This window comes from Lutra lutra, chromosome 2 (genome assembly GCF_902655055.1).
Source record: "Lutra lutra chromosome 2, mLutLut1.2, whole genome shotgun sequence".
NCBI lineage: Eukaryota > Metazoa > Chordata > Mammalia > Carnivora > Mustelidae > Lutra > Lutra lutra.
In genome coordinates, this window is record NC_062279.1 from 112,885,174 (window position 1) to 112,900,561 (window position 15,388).

The window sequence follows — 15,388 nt, forward strand, 5'->3', positions numbered from 1 at the left end:
TCCTCATTGCCAAATGCAGTGAGTAATTTTTCAGTCTTCACCTCATATGCCCCTTAGTAATACTTGACAAAAAAATTAATCTCTTCTTAAAATATTTTCTTCATTCATTTTCCATGATACCCTCCCTCCATGTTTTATTCCCCCTATTTTACTGGCTACTCTTCCTCAGTTTCTTTCTGTAGCTTCTTTTTCTAGATTTCAGTAATGGTGTGTGTTACTGTTCAGTGAAAGCTTTTCCTATCTTCCATCTCTCTCCTTTTCCATAAAACCCAGAGACCTGGGCTCCCTGCAGTTCCCTGGGCACCCTACGTGTTCTCAGGCTGTGGGGCTCTGCTACTTTTTGTTACCTCCACTCTAGTGGACTCTTCTCCTCTCAGAGCATCAATACCTCAATACCTGTTTCTCTCACTTACTTCAGGCCTCTGCTCAAAATCGTCTCCTAACAGGACTCTTTCCTGACCAATCTATCTAAAACACTAGCCCTATCTGCTCTGTCCTTTTACCCTGGTTTCTTTTTCTTCTAAAATATATCATAAATTTATATCTGCAGAAATAAAAGTTCAGTGAGGACTTGTTCATTGCTATATGTCTAACATCTAAACAGCACCTACTACGTAGTTGATACTCAATATAGATCTGTTGAGTGAATAGATAAGTAGATGCACGTCAGTCATACCTCTGCCAAAAATTTTTCAGGATATAGTAAAATTCCTTAGCCTGGCTTGAGAGATGCTGCGTGAAAAGGGTTCTCACCCCAGAGCGTTGTTAATACAAGTCAATACTTCCAAAGCACCTAGAACAGTGCCCGAGGCATAATCAGTATTTAGAATGTATTACCTATTGTTACTCTTTAATATAAGTGAGCTGCGATTAAATACTGAATTAAAATTGTTGTGCCCCGCAGGGTTCTCAGCCCTTCAGGAGGACCTATGCACCACACAGCACAAGCAGAAAGAGGAGCGAGCTGCTTCTAAAGAGAGCGAGTCCTGCGAGCACCCTCCCATTGTCTCAGAGGAAGACATTTCTGTCGGTTATTCCACTTTTCAGGATTGCATCCCCAAAGTGGAGGGGGACAGCTCAGCAACAGATCTCTTGCCCCAGACTCACAAGGAGCAAGCCCAACAGGATTTCTCAGGGAAAATGCAAGACCAGCCTGAAGAGTCCTCTCTCGAGTGTCAGCAGGAGTACTTGTGAGTTTCAAAAGAAAAGCCTGTCATATGTAATTCCAAGGAACAAGCCAGTGTGACAGGAGTGCCAGGCATATACTGCTGTGAATTATTTTCAGATAGTTTGCAAAGAACGCCACCGATAACAAGGGCCAGAACTACAGACAAAGAGCAAACAATCTGAGACAGAATTGTGACAGAATTGTGTGGGAGGCCTGCTTGCACCAACTTCCAGTTCTGTGACCTTGCGCAAGTCCCAAAGCCCTTTTGGTTTCTGTTTTCACATCTCTAAATTAGAGTAATATGCACCATATTCATCTCATAGGGTCACAGGTCAAGGATGTGCCCGTGAAAGCATTGTTTCAACTATACAATTTCATGTGGACCTCATTCTTATTGCTTGTAAGAGGCCTGCCCCTCAGACAGGACTGAAATGCTCTGGTTTGTGCCAGTTGTCCCATAGCTTGTTCAGAGCGTGAACAGTGAGTGTAGGTGAAACAGCCCTCGGTGTGTTTCTCCGAGGTGGTAGGGTGGCTAAGAGTAGAATTGGAAATACAGCACAGGTGATTCACACAGAATGAAAGGCCATTAAAATAAGGTGGGGTGTGGTCGGAGTGGGAATAAAGAGAAGTTTTCCAGAGAGCTTCTGGCTAAAGGAAACAACTACGGAGCAGGCAGCTCAGAACTCAAGTTCTGGCCTTTAAGCGAAGGAGAAAGAGAGTTGTTTGAACGGCACTTGCTATTTAGAGAAAGAAAACAGATCTTGCAAAAGGCAAATGCGTCCCCAGCCCTGAAATCCGAGAATAGTGTGTCAGGAGCTTGCATCATAGCATTGCTCTTGTCATTAAGTGAGCTTTGTGCTGGGGTCACTGGAACTTGAGAAGAGGGTGAAATGGGTAAGAAAATCATCCCTTTTCCCACTGAGCCACCACCTGCCAACCACCGTTAGATTTTAGGGGAGAGCAGAAAGAAAAGAGGACAAAAAAAAGAAAAAGGTGGGAAGCAAAGAGGGCATATCAGAGAGGCACTTTGGTCACTTAATATCTGTGGAGCGACAGAAATTTGCAATAAGTTAAACAGAAAAAGCAGAAAATTCTCTTTCTTAGAAAATGAGATTACAAAGATTGCCTTGGAGTAACTCTAAATTATATCAGTAGAAAAAGTTTTAACTAGGTCTCTCCATCAAGTAATACAGTTTTCCAGAGATATAATAAGACTCTCTATTTACAGTTATGATAGAGATATTAACATGGGGTTTATACATTGGTTCTTAAAATTTTTTTTCCCAAGCTTTGATTCTTGTCTCGAAAGCCTTATTATCTACAGAACTTTTTTATATAAACCTCCTCAAATCTTCAAGATCCCCTTGAGATATCAAAGAAAAGATGAAATTATAATTTATATACTTTGTAGGGATTAGGAAATGGTAATACATTTTGGGATAATTTTTATCTTTAGAATACATCTTTCCCAGTCAATGCTAGATCGATGATCTGTAACTCTATACGATATCTTACATATGATTTTTATTCAAATTTCATTTCTTGGCCACATTTACAAAACTTATTTTAACTTCCATGGACCATGAAGATAAATTCCATTTTCCTTCTAATTCTCTTGCTTTGGGAGTAGGAAGAATGTATATACTCTTCTGGTATAGCTTGGCTTTTCCATTTCAGTGTGACAACCCCAGGGACAGAAGTGTCAGAGACTCAAAAGGCCACGGCTGTATCTGGCTCTCCCAGCAAGACCCCTGAGGAAATTAGGACCCCTCCTGAGGAGGAGAGGCCATACCTCCAGACCCCAACATCTAGTGAGCGGGGAGACTCTCCCATCATACAAGAACCTGAAGAAGCCCCAGAACATGGGGAGGAGAATTCTCAGAAAACCAGCCTGGTGATTGTGGAGTCCGCTAATGACCAGCCCCAGGATCTTGAAAGGCTCGATGAAGATGAAGCGTTCCATAAGGTAAGAATCTCCTCGTTTTCCTTGCCCACAGGAAGCAAAGCGACAAACCTTCCCCAGTTTCCATTTCTCTGCTGGCTTATTTTTTTCCCTGAAAAAAATTAACCTGGGTCATGTGAACTCCTCAATCCCTTTTAAAACCTGGGACCAGAGAATCTAGAAAAAAAATGATACACATTCCAATTCTAGCTATTTGACCACGAGCCGTAATTCTACAACTGAAAAACCTTTTGCTAAGGAAAATGAACACTGTGATGAAACAAGATGCCTGATAGAGCTTTTCAAAATTGATAACCACAGGGGTGCAGAGTAGTGGGAGGGATTCACAGGGCCTCAGGTAGATGCCAGCCACGGCAACTTGTGGGAGCCAGACTCTGGTTAGATCTGCCTGTGCCATCAAACGATGAGCAGGCAGACTGTGACTGTCCCGTGGGGTTTACCTCCTGAAACAAGTTTTTCTCGTTAAAGGAAAGATTATTTCCAAAATAGATCTCCTTATGTCTGTTTTAAGAAGGACTTTGAAAAGGGACGTGGTACGTAAACTTACTGCTGATTCAGAAAGTCGGAATCCCTGACGGGCAAGAGTTGACATCACACTGTTTCCTTTGTCCTTACGTGAGTTTTGATATTGTGAAGAAGGGTGGAGACCGTCTTAAGAAATTCATTTAAACCATTTCTTCTCAAAATGCGTTCTAAACTGTTCATATCCCTCAGCATTAACGGCGGGGGTTTGAGCCCTCCTCAGAGCTCCTGAATCAAAATGACTCTCAGGGAGGGAAGGAGGACCCAGAATCTGTTTGCATTAAACGTAATTTAATATAAATTAAATTATATATTTTTCCTTTCGGAATTCAAAAACATTTTCTACCTCAAAGTGTTTTTAAAGCATTAATATATGTCTCGGTAGTAAAGAATGAGTTATATAAAAGAACTGAAACTTTTTGGGGAAACAAGTGATAACAACTTATCTGCGGGCTTAAGGCCTACATTTATTTTGGTTCCCTATGAGGATGACATCTGCTAGCAGGATTTGTCTAAAATCATGACTAATTAGGAGAGGTTCAGGCAAATGAGAACTATGTCCCAATTTTGGCAGTTACCTTAAATAATAAATTCATCCCATGAATGGAATTTTATTTTAAGTTTACTTTTGCACAGAATTATTCATCTCCCAAGTTCTTGGCTTAAATGAATTCTAGTAAAAGTGTTTCAAAGATGCTATCTGGACTTAGAAGTTAATGAAATTTAGCCTAAGAATCCAGTGGCTAAATGAAGTATAGATTTCAAACAATTATCTGCATAATTCATTTATTTTTTTCAATGCACATAAATAAATTTTGACAAGTCCTTCTGTATTCCCCTTTACACAGGTCTGTTCCATTTATTCTTAATGAATAAATGGTCCAGTTACCTCTGTGATGCTTCCTATTTTGACTCTTAACTTCTCATGACCTTATCTTGAGGATCCAATTTCAGTCACTTTTCGTGCTGATCATATTTCTAGGCGGCAGATTCCTGAATGTTTTTAAAGTATAATTTGCTTAAAATTTTACATATCTTCCTTTCGCAGAAAAGCATGTAGAACTACATCAGGTATTTAAAAATACATCGAAAAAATTTCATTGAGTCTTCGTTAAAAAAAAAAACAAACAAAATCATCCTATTAGGAAAGAGCGATTTGATAGACTGCTCCCGAGATACGTGTTCTAATCTAAAATTATGTCTTCAGCTCCATCTCTGACTCTGGGCCAGACCCATAACATCAGACTGGCCAGTCCGTCTTAACTTCTCTGCAAAATGAGTCTAGTATTCATAGGCTGCCTTAGCAGGGAGATGCTCCACTGGCTAGATAACAGCTACTAGGAAATTGTGGCTTTTTGCAGAAAGTTCTGCTACAAGCTTAAGTTATTTCTATACCTGTGGGTTAATCATTCCAAGCCTAAAGCCCAAGTGTCAGTGGCTTATAAATGTTTTTTTGTGTTGCTTGAGTTCTGTGTTTACATCTGGCGGTTTTATCAGGAGTTTAAGTCCAAGCAGTGATGTGGACAAGCTGCACATTTCTTCTGACAGATTTTGACAGGTGGGCACTCAGACAGCTTTCAGAATTCCATAATTTTTTTTTTCATTCATTGAACAAAAAATCTATTTTCTTATACATACCTGTTTGCCCTGCTGGCTTTTCCACCAAAGCCTCCAGGAATGAGACTTTCAGAAAACAAGTGTGAACTAAAGCAGAAACCAGTAGTGAAGACATTCCTTAGCGTGTTAAACAAAACCATGCTTCCATGCTTCCACCAGGAGCTAACAGAGGAATTAGGTGAGCTGGAGGCCAGCTCAGATGAGGAGGCGATGGTAACTACCAGGGTTGTCCGCCGACGAGTGATTATTCAGGTAATAGCTGTTATGTTACTGCACGTCCGGGACACTTCTGTCCCCATAACCCTTAGAGAGTGGTAGACCTGGAGCAATGAGGGCTTGGCATGCTCTTCAGGGAGTGCATGGCCATTCAAAAGCAGATCCCTAACTCTCCTAAGTTTGGTTTGTTAAAAAAAAAAACAATGCAGTGGTGATGACTTTGGCAGCCCACCTCGAGAGAGCAAACAGCAAGAGTGAGAGCGCTTCTTCCGTTCTGCCCACCTCACCTCGCTTGTCCGTTTTTGTTTGTGTGTTTGTTGTACACCTAACTTTGGTCCAGTTCGCCTAAGCATGTTATCACCCGCCTTTTTTTTCTTTCTTTCTTTCTTTCCTTTAAACATACTACTTGACAGGACTCAGCATCTCAGCAGTGCTTCTCAGTAGCTTCCTTCATTTTCTAACATGGCTCCCATTATAAGCCCTTGGGAAGAGTTTCCCAGAATCAGTGCCAAACACAGAAGTGACCCTTTTCTCTCAACCGTTTAGGGAGATGATATGCCTGACATACCCCCGGAAACAGTCACAGAAGAAGAATACATTGATGAGCATGGACATACTGTGGTCAAGAAGGTACTGTCCTAATGTGACTGATTTCAAACCTCCTGCTTAAAACTTATCAGTCCCCCAGTACGGTTCCTCAAAAACAAGATCCATGAATAAAATATCTTTCAGGTCACTAGGAAAGTCATTAGGCGGTATGTGTCCTCTGATGGCACAGAGAAAGAGGAGGTTATGATGCAGGGAACGCACCAGGGACCCATCAGCATTGAGGAAGGAGATAGCTATTCCAAAGTCATGAAACGCATTGTATTAAAGAGTGACACCGAACAGTCAGAGGTAAGAACATCTGATTCTCCAATGTGATTTTATGGACAAGTGTGAAATAGAGTCAGAAGAGGTGGGTGACATTGTTTACCCACATTGGCCCCACTGCTCCCCATTACATGGCACCCTACTTTCAGTTGTACATTCATTTTTTTCTTCATGATTTTGTGGCATTTTAAAATAACCATCAAGGAGATTTGTAGCCATTGTATTCATGATCTCTGTTTGGTCTTTCTTATTTCTGTTTTCTGTTCAGTTCATGGTTGTGTACATAACAATAGAAATCCAAAAGTCAAATTTTAAAAGACCAGAGTTCCGTTGGCTGGCAAGAAGTATGTCACGGAAAGTCCCTTACAATTGCATTGTGGCGCTTGTCCCATGGACAGCGTGGCAGCCTCTGTAGGGCCCTGTTGATAAATATTTGATATTTAAACTTGTGCATTTCAGAGTCACTAAAGACAGGGTCCAGAAATTCCCTGACCTCTAGTTTCCATTCTACTCTCTTTGAGAAGCGTTGACTCTCTTTGACGTATAATTTGTGACACCCTCACTGTTTTGCATTCATCCACATCCTCAAAATGTTATTATCAGGCACAAAGTTTTTCCAGAAGTCTATTTTTTTGGTTTCTCATATCTTTGAGAGTTTCTCCTATGGGGATTAGTTTTATCTTCATAATGTCAAAACCATTTAAACATGGAGGAGAGAGTTTATCAACAGGCTGTTACATCTGCATTGCACTGAGCAATTGGTTTCTTATTTACAATACTTCCTGATGGGTTTTCGTTCAGGTGACTCATGAGTTTGGTGCTGTGTACGTAGAGTCTTCCACAGAAGCATCACCAGTGGATTACAGGCTTTTTCTTTCTTTTTGTAACTGCTTCTCTTTTCCAAAATACTGTTTTCTGGAAGACCAGTATATATCATTGTAGGGTTGTGGGGTTTTTTATTTGTTTTTTTTTTATATGAAAGAATTCATCACTATGACATTGTGGCAGTCAGAAACCATGTATCGTGTGTCCTTCATTCATTAGGTAACTTTGTCTGAGTCCAGCATTTTGTCCAGTACCTCACAATTTCAGGCTGAACCAGTGGAAGGCCGTAGAGTCAGCAAAGTTGTTAAAACAACTATGGTACATGGAGAGAGGATGGAGAAACATCTGGGTGATTCTAGTTTAGCCACCGATCTTCCTTCAGCCAAAGATGACTTTGAAGAGGTATAGAAGCATTATCACTTTCATGTTTTTGTGTGGTGTATGTATATTTTATGTTTGCTTTGTGTTTAAAAAGAAAATGGTTATCATCATGTCATTCCATATGTGTATTCATGGAAAGGTGCTGAAAAATTCAAGAGAGTAGAATTCCTATGTGAATAACTTGTACAGGGAGGTAATGTTTCCACAACTTGTGGTGTTCATCAGTGTCTTCTTAAATACTTTAAAAAATCTAGATGACCAGAATTCGCTTCAGCTGAATCAGAATCAGAATCTCTGGAATTAGGTCATGATTGTACATCTTGCTAGGAAGTCCCAGAAGTAACTTCCCAGTTAGTAAGAAAAAGAAATAAATAGGTTGCAAATTATCTTTACTAACTACTATTCTCAAATATTTCTGAAGATTGACATTAAAGAAGATTCAGTTTTATTTTAAACCTAGAAATAAAATATTTATGATTATTTAAGTTCTGATTTTCAGGAACTAGGAAATGGGTCCACGGTGACCAACAGACCCTTACTAGGATTCAAAAATTCAAAAATTCTGAAAACTGAAACAAATTTTGTAGCTTAATAGCAAGTTAATTTGGTAGCAGAATTTAATATGAACTGATACAGAGCTATTAGGACTTGGAAGGAGTTTTAGTCCTCCCTAGAGTGAATATTCATATGGTTTGCTGTTGATACACGTGTGAGTTTGATTACAGGATACTGCCTCAGCCCCTTCTGTGGTATTGGAACATACAGTGTATGTATCATATTACCTTTCTAAAATCCAAAAAGAAAAAATTCTGGGTTCTGAAACACATCTGGCCCCAAGGGTTTGACTAAGGGATTGTGGACCTATGCAAATATCTACAAAACACTTTTTGCTATTGAGCCCTTTTGAAGTTGAATGTTACACGTGTGTCCTCTTCTTTACCCACAATATGCGCTGAGATTACATATGAATGCGTTGAGGTATGAAAGGCATACCTTATTTAAATACTTTTAAGGAAAGTATCTTGACCTTGGATAATCAGAAGATGAATTGTGTGAGTTGTACACTTTGGGTCTTATTCCTTTGTTGCTTGTTTTGCCTCTAATCATTATATTTATCGGTAGAGTCTCCACTGGGAAAAGAAGGGGTGAGGTGAGGAGCAAATCAGAAGTCGGTCAGTACAGACGTTATTTACCAGCATCTATGAAGCATCGTAGTACATGTCCCTCACAAATGGGAGGAATTTAGATAAAACTCAATTCTTTTATTTGATCCCGAGATTGTTTTTATTTACCCTTTCAAGTATAGCTTTTTATACTCATTATCAATTAAGCACCGGAATAGATTCTTTTTAAGTCTATGGTTTACGATGGGTTTTGTCCTGTCTTCTTTTTTCTTCAGGCTTTGACTTACACAGGTAGCCACATGAAAGTGCACTTTCCCAGTTTAGTAGAGGATGAAATCCTGAAAGAGGATGGATCAGTCATTAAAAGGTTTGGGGTAACATGGGGTTATGCTTTGCCAACTAACACCTGGAGTTTTTCCCCAATTTTAAGAAAATAAAAACAGCCCCTACATATACCCTAACATCCTTTGGGAACTTCCAACTCTCTCTGCATTGTACACTTTTGTCAAGTGGTAGATCTGTCAGTTGTCATGCCTGTAGCGTCCTCTGGATGCTTTGAAAGTAATAGCAAGGCTTGAGGAGAACGAGACACCAGTTGACACAGTCACTCCCTGGGTTTTAGCAAGGCGTCCATTTCGCTGAGGCCGCCTGGCTGGGATCCTCTATCATGTTGATAGACTTGGAGCTCATATGAGGAGGAATCTAATCAGCTACTCGCAAATTAATCTTGTGACCAGCTACTTTCAGTTCAGTCTTAGCAAATCATAACTGCATGGTACATGCTTTGGGTTTCTAAAAAAAAAAAAAAAAAAATTTTTTTTTTTTTACCTCCTTCCAAAAGCTATAAGCTATTTCATGATCCCGCATGTGAGTGGCAAATAACATGAGCATGAGTTTGATATCCCCAAACCTGAATGTACCTAGCAATGCTGAAACCAGGAACTCTACTAAGTTTAGAAAGTGCCATAAAAGCAGTCAGCACCTCACTTTTGTGCCTAAGAAAGGGGGCCAGCTGTGAAACTCCCTGGTCAGCCTGTCCCTATCACCTATTTGATGTATGAACTCGAGCACCCTTGCCTCTTGCCTCATCTCCTGGCCCTTCTCTCAGGTCCTCTAGCAGCACCATGCTAATGATGTGCTCTCAGCTTCGCAGTGAAAAGACACAATGGAAACTCAAGTTACTATTGTGCTTTCCACTTCATTGTAAAGAAGAAAAAGATTATCATTTATAGTACTCTACAAAGCTATTTTTAGCCCGTAGAACATAATAATTAGGAACAGTGAATTAAAGGTTCTGTCACAATTCCGCCCTCCAGTCCCATGTGAACAGCAGCAGCAGCTAAGAATTGAAGAGTGTAATTGCTCAGAGAACTTTAAAAATGCTATGTAAATTAAGGATAAAGTGCTTTTTGTACTCTGAACTTTTAAGTCTGTTATTCAGTTATTCAGACAAAACCACATAAACCATGTGCACACCCCAGCATCATGAGCTCTTTAAATTGGACTACATTTAGGGACCAGTTAATCCAAAGTTCTCAGTCATCTCAGTTACAGCTGGTGAATTTGAAGCCAGGGATACAGACAACTCAATTAAATTCTATAGCTATTTAGTTCCAGAACTGTATTTGTCATGTATAACACGTTTATCCTGTATGTTGCTGAAGACTTTTTATCATACCCACTGCTCCCCCCATATACATGAGTAGATTCATTCCACTGCTTGAGTTATATGCATATGCGTACTCACAAACACATTCATCTACACATATCTGCACAAAATACCAGAGTTTGCCTATGACAGGAACTTATCACTCCCCCACCCCCCTACCCGCCCCCACCCGCCAACCACCACCACCAATACAATGAAGGCTTCTTTAGCTCTTGGCAGAAATAATCGGATATTTGCCTTTTGGGAGATGAAAATTATGAGGGCTGAATAGTTAGAAATCTAATTTCAACCACTGGAACCAAATTTGATCTTGTTACCAAGAGGAACAAATTTGGTGTGCCTGGGTGGCTCAGTCGGTTAAGTGTTTGACTCAGATCATGATGTCAGGGTCCTGGGATCAAGCTTCGCATTGGGCTCCATGCTCACTGGGGAGTCTGCTGGAGGACTCTTTCTCCCTTTGCCTTTACCCTAGCTCTCTCTTTCTCTAAAATAAATAAATTTTTTTAAAAAGGAACAAATTTAAGTTTGCTTTCAGATACAAAATAACTCATGTGAGGGGCACCTGGGTGGCTCAGTGGGTTAAAGCCTCTGCCTTCGGCTCAGGTCACAATCCCAGCGTCCTGGAATTGAGCCCCGCATCGGGCTCTCTGCTCGGTGGGGAGCCTGCTTCCCTTCCTCTCTCTCTGCCTGCCTCTCTGCCTACTTGTGATCTCTGTCTGTCAAATAAATAAATAAAATCTTTAAAGCAAAACAAAACAAAATAACTTGTGTGGTGTCGAAGGAAAGGAGAGAAGTTTGAAGGAAGGGAAAGAAGAAGAGACATGCGAGAAGAAGGAAGAAGGAAACAAAGATGCTCAAAAGAAGGTTGAAAGTATTTTGGCTAATAGAAGTTTTAAAAAAAAAAAAATGAGGATGATCTTCAATGCATGGCAGTGTTAAAAGGTAGAATAATGGTAAGGGCAGAACTTCCAGCTCCTTAACACTAGGAATCAGTAAGAAAAATGCTGGGTAAAGTCACAAACACTGGTCATTTCTTCCATGGTTTTCAGTGAAGATGCGTAACATCATGGTTACAGATTCAGGCTCTGGAACCTTTGAGTCTTGGCCCTGCTTCATACTAACTATGTTATTTTGTATTTGGAGCATTGCTTAAAATCTCTGAGACTCATTATCCTTATTCATTTTAATAATAGTGCCTGGCACATAAAAATGTTCACCACATAGTAACAGAATGAATAATTATATTTAGAAGTAGTGAGAAGAAGAGAGGGTGTACAGATTACAGCATAATCATTTTCAAGTAGGGATGCAGGAAAATGGTAGTACAAAATATCACAGTACATCAGAGCCCCTTTTGTCAAGGCATCACTAGTCAGGAGGGAGCCAAGAAAGCAGCAAACTCTTCAATGGCATAGAAGACCAAAAATGGGCAGAGTCCATGGAGATCTGAGCAGATGGAGAAAGAATTTGTCTCTCTCGGTGTTGTTTCTCTTTCCTCTGTCTTCCCCACCATCTCCAGATGAAGTTTTGACACCTGGGCAGACCCTCATCTTTCATTGGCAGTCACCTTCCTCTAGGTTGACAGAATAAGATTCCAGTTTTTAAAGATCTATAGCTCATGGAAAAGTTTTCCTAGAACAGGATGCAACTCTAAAGATTAAGCTGGCAGCTAAGATTTTTTTTGTTGTTGTTGGTTTTTGTTTTGTTTTGTTTTTAAAGATTTTATTTATTTGACAGACAGAGATCTCAAACAGGCAGACAGGCAGGCAGAGGGAGAGAGGAGGAAGCACGCTTCCCGCCAAGCAGAGAGTCCGATGTGGGGCTCGATCCCAGGACCCTAGGATCATGACCTGAGCCACAGGCAGAGGCCTTAACCCACCAAGCCACCCAGGCTCCCCCTGCTAAGATGTTTTAAGAAATCAAAAAGTATTTTTCTCAGCCTGTCAAAAAGTACATATGGAATCCCTGTTTCAGGAGGAGTCGAGCTCTTTCTTTCTTTCTTTTTTTAAGATTTATTTGTTTATTTTAGAAAGAGAGAGCATGAGTGGAAGAGGCAGAAGGAAGGAGAGAAATTCTCAAAGAGATCCCTCCTGAGTGCGGAGCCCAATGCGGGGCTCAGTCCCACAACTCCAAGGTCACAACCTGAGCCAAAATGGAGAGTTTGATGCCCAACCAACTACGCCACCCAAATCAGGGCACCTTAGCAAAACAAGAATGATTATACAGTTACTCTTGGAGAGAATCCTATTAAAGCATGGTTTTAGTTACTTGAAATAGTTCTTAAGGTTTTAAAAAACCTTCTTTATTCCAAAAGACTTTAGAACATTTCATGACTCATGTCAGACAGGAGAAGCCACATTTAAAAGAAAGATGTGGAAAGATGGCTAGTGTGGAAGTATCCATAGGTAGGACAGTAAAGTGCTTTCATGTCATGGTTACCCCCATTCCAAAGATGGTGGCTGTGTTTCAGTGAAGAAAGCATAATTCTCTCTTGTCTGCTTTCCTCCAGGACAACAATGAGTAAAGCCAGCACACAGAAGAGGGCTGTGGTGAAGGACCAGCATGGAAAACGCATTTACTTGGAGCACCTGGAGGATGTACCAGAAGCACTAGACCAAGATGACCTCCAGCGCGACCTCCAGCAACTCCTTCGGCATTTCTGCAAGGAGGACTTGAAGCAAGAGGCCAAATGAGGGGCTGCCCAGTCCTCACACCAGAAACCACGCATTCACTCAATATGCAACTTCCCGTTTCATTAGCAGAGTGACCTCCCCAGCCTAATGGGATACCCTGACACTTCCACTTTTAGCAAATACACACCGCATTCTGTTTCAGTTTTTCCCCGTCCTCTTTAACTGTAAGCTGATTTGTGACCAAAGATAGCATCCTTCAGTCTGGATGCTGTATCCACTACTTTGTTGTGTCTGTGCTAAACTGGGAACTGGCCACCTCCATCGTTCTTTGCTCCTACACAAGCTCCACGAAAATCCATTGATCAGAAGAACTTCACCTACAGACCTCTTCAAGTGATGATGTCCGCGAGTCCTTCCAAGGGATATCCTTGTACCATGTATATAGCTCAAATGCTCAGATGAACAACATATTAAAATTAAAACCACTGCCTATCATAACTACACTGGGCATCATGGAATAAAAGGCCTCTAGAAATTGCTGAACAATGGTTAATTACCATATTGCTAACACAATCGAGTGATAATACAGTTTGACTGCAAAAGCAGCCCTTCAGACCTACCACGTCCTTAGAACTTCCAGAGTAGCCGTTGCTCCTAGTAAAAGATGGTTAATAACCTCAAGGACTATCCTAACTAAGCACTTACTGCTGGTGCTGGCCAGCCTTGGTTTATGATTCCCCAACGGCCACATGAGGGAGGGGAGAAGGGGAGCAGAAGGCAAAAGGAAAGAAACAGTGAGGTATTCAGCGGCTAGCCACCACATCTTGTGGCATTCTAGCATCTTCAGGTCTTTTAGATTTTGGACACATTGGCAGGGTATTTTAAAAGCTATAACTACTGTAGTTTTCCAGTTTTCATTGCTGCTTTAGCAAACCACGCTGTCTTATTGGTGGTACTTTCTCCTGGCCACTGCACTGTAGATAATCCATTGGAAACAAGATTTACCCCCTACGCAAAAGGTTAAACTCCTTCACCGTGTTGGAGTGGTTTTCTTTCCCCCCTCTGGGTTTATATCTTCTCCAATACCTGCATGTAGCATTTAAAAATCGAAACCACAGTCAAAACTCCTCTTCTAATCACACTGATGGTTTTCATTCTTTTGACCCTGAGCAAGCACTTTTCACTCTTCTGCTGGGTCTGTTTTTTAGCTTGCAGACAAGGTTGAGAAATCCTTACAAATTTGGTTTTTGTTAAAATTTTTGATTTATTTATTTGAAATCCAAACTCCCTTGGAAACTCTTAAGTGCATTTGTGCACTTTGTTTGTTTCAGAGAAGGAAATTTAATCATCTGAGTGATTTCCATGTCCTATTCCTTATTCCTCTAGTGGTTGAAGCTGTGTAGCATTTTAACATATATATATATATTCACAAATATATTCATATAAACAGTATACATTTCGAATCAGTTATTTGTTAAAGAAAAGTATATTCAATGAAGATGAAATTTAAAAAAAAAAAGAGTCTATCCTCCAGGGATTGAACATTTTCCAATTCTATCTGGTCTTTTCCTGTTGTGCAAAAATGACTCATTGCTCCGAAAGTCAAAAACAAATGTGACAAACAATGGCACTTCATCATTTCAAGTAATGTTGCCAAGGGAGAAAATTTCCTGGGAGGGAGGTTTCCCACAAGCCAAATCTCTTAAAGCCTCAAATGCTAGCACTTTCTGGCAGTTGGATAGGAAATAAAGCTTTCTTTGGCAGCCAAAATGAGAGAGGCTCAATGGTGAAACTTTTTGAGACACACCATGGCCCTCTTGTCAAAACCTTCACTGGAGCTCAAGAAAAGCATTTCTGTTGTGTTCTTTGCAGTGCAGATGACGTCTGTGTAACAACATAATGGTTATACACCTTTGTTTGATTTTTGATTTTTGCTGTGTAATCAAAAAACTTGAATACTGTGAGAAGAAGTGAATTTTCAGTTGATGAATCAGCATCTTGTTCCCATGGTGATAACACTAATTGAATATATCTATGAGGGCATGTATTAGTTAATGGAAAAAAAAATACAACACTAACAATACATAGCTGCAATGTGTACAATGGCTGATTTAATTAAATAAAATGTACAAGTGTTACATGTGGCAACAGTGATTTCTTCTCGCTTACCACTTAATCTGTGATTTTAGGAGATAGGATTACTAAAGCAATGACATAGATTTGAAGCCAAAAAGGACACAAATCCCTCCTTTCCTTGTAGTTTTTATTTGGTGATGAATATGCTATACGCCCCAACACCGTATTAAACACTGAGATGAACAGAGTTTGTCTTTGCCCTCATAAAAGGTTTTTGTTATGCAAAAGGAGAAGATTTATATTTAGTTTTGGAATCGTTAG

At 40.3% G+C, this 15,388-nt stretch overlaps 1 protein-coding gene across 18 annotated transcripts in view; it reads left to right on the top strand.

Moving 5' to 3' along the window:
- The window catches only part of ANK2 (ankyrin 2), a 235,435-nt gene extending 220,300 nt beyond the window's left edge, over positions 1 to 15,135 (top strand). For 13 of the 18 annotated variants that reach the window (XM_047718254.1, XM_047718257.1, XM_047718256.1 and 10 more), the window contains 7 exons: positions 905 to 1,190; positions 2,846 to 3,134; positions 6,033 to 6,116; positions 6,219 to 6,383; positions 7,404 to 7,586; positions 8,965 to 9,056; positions 12,868 to 15,135. In XM_047718254.1, coding sequence (XP_047574210.1) covers positions 905 to 1,190; positions 2,846 to 3,134; positions 6,033 to 6,116; positions 6,219 to 6,383; positions 7,404 to 7,586; positions 8,965 to 9,056; positions 12,868 to 13,051 — 1,283 coding nt within the window. In that variant the 3' untranslated portion in view covers positions 13,052 to 15,135. Of the gene's footprint in view, positions 1 to 904; positions 1,191 to 2,845; positions 3,135 to 5,429; positions 5,523 to 6,032; positions 6,117 to 6,218; positions 6,384 to 7,403; positions 7,587 to 8,964; positions 9,057 to 12,867 lie in introns of all 18 variants that reach the window. The other 5 variants (XM_047718252.1, XM_047718253.1, XM_047718258.1 and 2 more) reach the window with 1 other exon arrangement.
- The last annotated feature ends 253 nt before the right edge of the window (positions 15,136 to 15,388 follow it).